Below are 8044 nucleotides of genomic sequence, written 5' to 3'. Positions count from 1 at the left end.
GAAATTGAATTTTTTTTCCATTTTGTTTTTCTACCTTCTTTTTTTCAACTTTTATTTTGTTTACTTAAATTTATACAAAATGAATTTAATATTTTTTTGAAATATTTATTTTCATATTTATATTTATGAAAATAAATTCATGTCTTTTAAATGTATTAAAATGACTCAAAAATTTAAAAATGTGCAGAGGTAGAAATGTAAAGAGCAAAGATATGGAATTAAAACTTAAAACAAAATAAAATGTTAAAACAAATCACCAATATTTTTTAACAAATATTGAATTAAATAATTAAAAAGTTTCATTTTGTTTACAAATCAGCACATGCGTGAAATAAAAGTAAGAGAAAATTGAGCAATTTTACCATTATATATTTATAGACTATCTTTCTATCAACCAAATATACTTTAATCAAGGATCTCTCATATGGAAATACCTTATTCAACGTGATTATTTCTATAGAAATTCAACTTCAATATAGACATTTTTCTTATATTTCGTTCTAACTTTAGACGATTTACGTTAAAAAAAAAAAAAGAGGAAAGTACAGGAAATTGAAATTTTTGAAATTTTTTATTTTGTTTTTCTACCTTCTTCTTTTTTTTTCCCAACTTTTATATTGTTTACATTAATTTACATAAAATGAAATTAATATTTTTTTGGAAATATTTATTTTCATATTCATATTTATGAAAATAAATTCATATCTTTTAAATGTATTAAAATGACTCAAATTTAAAAATATGCAGAGGTAGAACTGTAAAGAGAAAAAATATGGAATTAAAACTTAAAACAAAATAAAATGTTAAAACAAATCACCAATTTTTTAAATCAAAAGTTGAATTAAATAATTAAAAAGTTTCATTTTGTTTACAAATCAGCACATGCGTGAAATAAAAGTAAGAGAAAATTGAGCAATTTTACATTATATGTTTATATCAACCAAATATACTTTAATCAAATATCTTTCATATGGACATTCAACGTTATTATTTATATAGAAATTCAACTTTTATATAGACATTTTTCTTATATTTCGTAAGAACCTTAGAAAATTTATGTTAACAAGAGGAAAGTGCAAGTTTGTTTTCAAAAATTTATTTTTCCACCATCTTTTTTTTTCATTTTTTAAAATTTTTACATTAATTCATATAAATTGAATTTAATATTTTTCAAAAATTTATTTTTCATATTCACATTTAAAAAAATAAATTCATATCATTTAAATGTAATTAAAATGATTTAAAAATTTAAAAATATGCAGAGATAGAACTGTAAAAAAATATGGAAATAAAAATAAAAACAAAATGTTAAAATAAATCAACGAATATTTTTAACAAAAATTGAATTAAATAATTAAAAAGTTTCATTTTCTTTACAAATCATATTAGATGGAGGGCTTCATATCACGGTTGGAAAACTGCCCTCAATCAAGCATCAATCATATGGCATCATAATCTTCTGCTACGAAATGCCCTAATTTGATTCTTCAATAATTCTAAATCTAAATTCTAAGCACATTATATAGACTCACCCCACAAAACGACTATAAACACTTTCCCTTCTCCTTCGCCACCCCTCCCACCACCTTCTCTGTTCACAGAGAAAAGGGAAGATTCAGAAGAAACTGTAGGCAACAATGGCGAAAGAGAAGAAACTGTTTGTTGGTGTATTAGCGAACTACACAGCTGAGCTCAAGCTTCTTCTCACAACACTTCTGGTTCTTTGTTCTATCGCCACTTTTCTTCAGTTCATCCCTTCTCGCTTCACCATCTCTGCTTCTGATCTCCGTGTCTGCATCTCACGCGTCTCCCAACCCCAAGACCCACCACCTTCTTCTTCTTCTAGTGAATCCTCTGCGTCTACCCAGTTATCTAGATTGCTTTCTGTTCCACCGTCTGTGCAGCCGCCAGCGTCACCACCACGGCCGGCCTCCGATGATGGAATCATCAAGCGGGATTTTAATCCTTATGGTTCTGCAGCTTACAACTTCGTCACCATGGGTGCTTACAGAGGAGGTCTGAACACATTCGCTATTGTAGGTCTCTCTTCCAAGCCGCTCCATGTCTACGGCAAGCCGACCTACGAGTGTGAGTGGGCCCCGCGCGTGAACACGACCGCGAAACCCGTCACCACCGTTGGGTACAAGATGCTTCCAGATTGGGGCTACGGCCATGTCTACACGGTGGTGATCGTGAACTGTACCTTCTCGGAGCCCGTCAATGTTGACAACTCCGGCGGCAAATTGTTCCTCTACGCCGCCACTTCCGGCGGCGGTGACGCCAGTTTCAACTTCACTGATAGAATGGAGGTCCTCACGGAGTCGCCGGGAAGTCTAGACGTTTCCATTTTCACCTCGAAGCCCAAGTACGAGTACTTCTACTGTGGATCGTCGTTGTACGGAAACTTGAACCCTCAGAGAGTTAGAGAATGGATCGCTTACCATGTGAGGCTCTTCGGACCCAGATCTCACTTTGTGATACACGATGCAGGTGGGGTCCACGAACAAGTGCTTGAGGTTTTGAAGCCATGGATGGAATTGGGGTATGTGACATTGCAGGATATTAGAGACCAAGAGAGATTTGATGGGTATTATCACAATCAATTCATGGTGGTGAATGATTGTTTGCATCGATACAAGTTTATGGCCAAGTGGATGTTCTTCTTCGATGTTGATGAGTATATTTATGTGCCACCTAAAAGCACAATCAAAACTGTGCTCGATTCGCTTTCTGAGTATTCTCAATTCACCTTCGAACAGATGCCCATGAGCAGTAAGATTTGTCTCTCTGAAGATTACGGCAAAACTTACAGGTACTTTCAGAATCTCTCCTTCTCTGTCTCTGATCTATTTTACTGTATGTTGCCATTCATAACCTGAGATCTTGTCTGTTTGCTATGAATTGAACTCAATTTTGCGTGTCAATCGTGGTATTGAATTGATCAAACAAGTTGAATTATGTTCAATGTGAAATTCAGAGCTGATCTGGATGCGGTTATGGTTATTATGCCCAACTTGATACTTCTTTTCTTCTGAATCTTAACGTTGTGGAACAATCAACGATGGGCATTTTGCCCAACTATTTTCATTGGGGATATCAGATGCGTGTTGTCACTTTCTATTGATGATAAATAATTGTCTTGTTTTTCAAAGCAATGGTAGAGGACAGGGAAGAAGATGATTGATGTGTTTGGAACTATTAGCCCCATTCTTGTGTGTCATGTGTTATCCTCCTAACGCGCATTGACATGTGGTGTTATGAATTTAGGATTAAACAATTATTTCAATGTGATGTGTTTCTTATTCATATGTGCCGGACCGTGTTTATTGTTAGAAATAACAATTTGTTCTTGCTTGGTCAAGAGTCTGAATTGTGTTGCTGAAAATTCTCAACCATTCTTTAATCACCTATTTTGTCTTCTTCAATAAAAACTTTCTGAGGCTTGGATTCCAGATTTTGGAAATTAAAGAAATTAAACCCAAAAAAATAAAATTAAAATAAAATAATCGAGCTTGCTTTGTTTAGAATTTTTTATTTGGCATCTAAAAGTTTTGGTAAATTAGGTTTTGAGTTTATCATGGTCTGGTTAGGTTTCTCACTTTAAAAAGTGTTTATAGAACTACTTGCATATTAACATTGGCCGGTAAGATTTGAAGTTATGTTAGACTGTGTAAGTCATGTCCTTATTAACTAATTGGCCTTTTAAAGGAAGTACAGTACCTATTAAGGCACTAAAGAAATCTTCATAATGGTAGTACTTACACATTACTCATTGAACAAATTTCATATGGCTTGAGTGGTATTCTTATAAACTAGTTGGCCGTTTTGAATGATATTTTATTCTAGATGAAGACATTTTACTACCAATGTCTACGAATCAATATTGAATATGACTAATTTGTAGGTATGCATTCCAAGATATATATATATATATATATATTTAAATGAGATGCATTTAAGAAGCTTAACATATTCACCACTATAACAGTTACATCTATCTGGCAAGTAGTGGTGGTGGTTCGATTTTTATTAGTAGTGTGTCATCACGTGATGAAGAAAACAAAGTCTCAAAGTGTTGTCTGAGTTGTCAAATGTATTATTGCATTTACATATTGTCTGATTACAACATATAACCCCATATGGGAATTGGAATCTGCTTTGTAATTTAAGAGACACACAGAAAAAGGCCCTGCCCTACTCTCTTGGTCTTTCACTCTTTCTACTTCCTTTTGCCATTTCTAATTCTCATTCACACAAGTTTTCTCACTTTTCTTGAGGGAATTAGATATATTCATCTAATTTTATTTATAAGGCAGAAAAAAAAAGATTAATTTTAGTCATGTTCATTTTTTACTTTTCTATCCTTATTAAATGTTAAAAAAATTATTAAAATAATTCTGTTTGCCTTTATAAATGTGAAAATATGTTAAATTTTAAGACAAATTTATTTAGATTTAAGGGTTTATTTTTAGTTATAGTAAATCATATTAAAAATGACTTATAAATATTATTAAGTAGATAGGAATAACCATGGGTGGGGCTGAGGTTAGATTTTTTTTTCGGTACTCTCCCATATATTATTTTTAACTTTTTTTTTATGGCCAAGTTTTTTTCTTGTTGATATTTATACCTAATGTTGCAGATATTGTATGACTACATGTCTTTCCTGTCCTGTCCCACAATTTACTGAAAATGATAAATTTTATTTGATGAGAAAATGTGTTTTGAGTCAATCTAATTGTTTACATATTATAATGTTTTTAATTTGAAACAATCATTTGATCTATAATTTGAATTATTTAATATTATATATATATATGTATTATTTTTTTAGAAACATGGGACAGGTTTGAGACAGGATTCATGTTGGGATTTTTCTTTCTGACCTTATGTCAAAGCCAAACTCTGTACCTGGGGTTTCATAAATCAGTTTTAATGAACAAGTTTTAATCTGGTATTGGCAAATCAAGTTGAAAAATATGTAAAATTCATTTACATGGTGAGTTGTTATTGGTTGTAAATTCTAATTTAAACATTGATTCATGTACTGTGTCTATTTCTTTCATGTCCTGTTTTTCCCTTTGAAGATCCATGTGTGAACTTTGACCCTTCCTCTAGATAGGAAGAAAAATTATTAGAGAAAAATTATTCTTATAATTTTCTATTTTCCTTTTTTTTTTAATATTTCCTCTAACCGAGTCTAACTTTTTGTTTAAATAGAAAGAAAAATATAGAGATATGAAAATTAGGAAGGAAAATTCTTAAAAATAGTAAAAAAAATAATATTAAAAGTGCGGAAATACTTGGAAACTTTTTCAGGACCTTATATATGTTTAAGTCAACAAATATGGGTATCTGTTAACTATAAAATATGCTGACCTTTCCCAATTTATTAAGTTTTATCGTTGGAACTTAACTGGCAACCTTAGGTTATTTTAATGGATTGGCTGGGTTGGTTTTTTTATAAAATTAATGAATACTCATGAATCATTGTTGATTTAAGAATATTAAAAGCTCTTTGAAAAATAATTTCTAAGTATTTATGCATTTTAACCCTAAAAAAATGTTATTTTTGAAAAAAAAAAATTCTTAATTTTGTCTTTTTTTTTTTCCCACTTTTACTCTGATCTAAACTAGCACGGAAGGAATTTGAACAATGCAGGAAATGGGTATTCGAGAAACTGGTGTACAGGGACGTGAAAAGAGGCATAAGGAGGGATCGAAAGTACGCGGTGCAACCTCGTAACGTGTACGCAACAGGTGTTCACATGTCGCAGAACTTGGCAGGAAAAACAACGCACAAAACAGAGGGAAGGATTAAATACTATCACTACCATGGAACCATAGCCGCGAGAAGAGAGACCTGTAAAATGCTTGTGAATTCCACAGAACTCATGCACGAGAAGATTCCTTATGTGTTGGACACCACCATGAGAGACATTGGTGGTGTCATCAAGAAGTTTGAAACCAGGATGATTGGATCCAAGTTACAGAACACTCACCAATAGTCAGGATTATGAGTACTCGCCCACTCTTCTTTTTTCTTTTTCTTTTTCTCTCTCTTTTTTTGAGGTATAAATATATGATTTGACTTTGTTATGGTAGAGTAGAAATTCGTTCGGATATTTTTCTTTTCCCCCTTTTTTCCCTGTATGTTTTTTTTTTTTTTTTTTTTGGTTATAGATACAGATGGGGTATATGATATTGTTTCATTCGTGATAATTCTTTTGTTTTAATCTAAGTATTTATAGATCAAATGCGTCTTTTGATTCACTAACTCTCAAACTCTAAATTTATTTGTCTATTTTAAAATTGTATTCCCTCCAATCTCATTTATAAGACATGTTTTAAAATGTTTATTTGGTTATATTTATAACTCAGGATGTGATATTTTAGGTAATATTTAAAAAATATTTTTAAAATTGTCTTTTATGAGAGGAAAAACAAGTAACATGATATTCCCTCCAATTTTTATTATAATACATTTTCAATCATTTTACATATTTTAAAAAATTAATTTTTTTATATAATAAAAAATTGAGATATACTTTTATTTTTACCCTTAATTTTAAATAATAATATAATTATATTAAATACTTTTACGCTAACGAAGAAGAGATAAAATTAAAAAAAATAATTTAATTATTATAAAGTGTTTTATATTTTAAATCAAAAATTACTTTTATGATGTGGCTTTTAAATGCGACAGGAGGAAGTATCACATTTTAGATTTGTAATATATAGATATATTTAAAAATTTACTCACTTTTATTTCTTTTACATTAGTATATTAGTAGAAATAATTTATAAAGAGGATCAAAAGAGTATATCATTAATTTTTTTAATAATATATTTTACCTTATAAAATATCATTTGCTACGAATTAACCCTAAAAGGTTAAAATTAAATTTAAACATTACTATATATTAATTTAAAATATGTTTATGCAGTTCGATAGAGGAAACGCATACAGAGGGAAGGAGTGATCTCTCCCTATATGTATATTGACAACTGTTAATCTTAGTAGGAGTCATGCTTGTACTAACATAAGGTTTTAAATTTAAATTTATGTAAATATAAAAAATGTCTTTAAAAAAGTTACTTACAAGTAAACTTACCAATATTTATATATGAATCTGATAAATACATCCATTTCATTTTGTAATGATCATTTTGACGGAGTGGTTGGAAAGAGAAACCCTCTCAAAGGAGAACAAAATAATAAAAAAAAACAAAAAAATAATAAAACACTGTCGGCGTGGGGGACCAAGGCATCCCAGGACCCCATACCACATGTGGTGGCAACATACGGAGGGACGAGGCAACGTTGTTTTTTGTTCCTTTACAGTGGGCATGACTTGCTTTTAAGCATAGGACCATCCTTGTTTTTTGTCCTTTTCTTTTTGTTAATTAAAAATATTATTTTTTGATAATTAAACAATTTAATTTTTTTTAATTTTTCGCTACATTATCTATAATTTGTTAATACTATGTTATGATTTGCTTGTCGCCAAAAGAAAATTTTAAATCCATGAGATCTCATTTATATTCAATTGTGATTGGGATTTGGATTCAATGAGTAGCTTAAATTTACTTACCTTTTTAATGTCCCAATTCTGATCATTAAATTTTATCAATAATTGAAAAATATCAAAATTAAAATGTTCAAAAATTTGAAAATTGATGCTAAGTATCATATATGAAAAAAATTTTAATATTTATTTGATTAAATTAAATAATTGTTATTATATTACATAAGACAATCATTTAATGAATAAATTTGTCGTTTTACTAAATTTAAATCTTGGTGATCGATCAATGCTCAGTGTGAGTGTGTGACTTTTCTATTAGCTCCCTTACTATAAATGTTATTAATTAATCATAGCGAACAAAGGATTTAGAGAAATAACCAATAATTTGTATTTAATTAAAGTTATGTGTGAATATATAAACTAAAATTTTAAGACAATCAAATAAGTCTATCTAATTTTTTAAAACATACATAAATTAGATAAACATGATTTATAAATAAAATCAAACCAGC

At 29.9% G+C, this 8044-nt stretch overlaps 1 protein-coding gene across 1 annotated transcript; it reads left to right on the top strand.

Annotated features, from left to right (window-relative positions):
• The first annotated feature begins 1479 nt into the window (after positions 1 to 1479).
• Positions 1480 to 6222, top strand: LOC129300190 (galactan beta-1,4-galactosyltransferase GALS3-like). Its single transcript, XM_054938726.1, has 2 exons — positions 1480 to 2812; positions 5663 to 6222. The coding sequence occupies exons 1-2, from the start codon at positions 1638 to 1640 to the stop codon at positions 6006 to 6008; spliced, it is 1521 nt and encodes a 506-aa protein (XP_054794701.1). The 5' UTR covers positions 1480 to 1637; the 3' UTR covers positions 6009 to 6222.
• The last annotated feature ends 1822 nt before the right edge of the window (positions 6223 to 8044 follow it).

This window comes from Prosopis cineraria, unplaced genomic scaffold (genome assembly GCF_029017545.1).
Source record: "Prosopis cineraria cultivar Desert tree isolate PC_DT_omini unplaced genomic scaffold, ASM2901754v1 PC1471, whole genome shotgun sequence".
Lineage (NCBI taxonomy): Eukaryota > Viridiplantae > Streptophyta > Magnoliopsida > Fabales > Fabaceae > Prosopis > Prosopis cineraria.
Note: the sequence above shows the minus strand (reverse complement) of the source record. Positions and strands in the feature narration are given on the sequence as shown.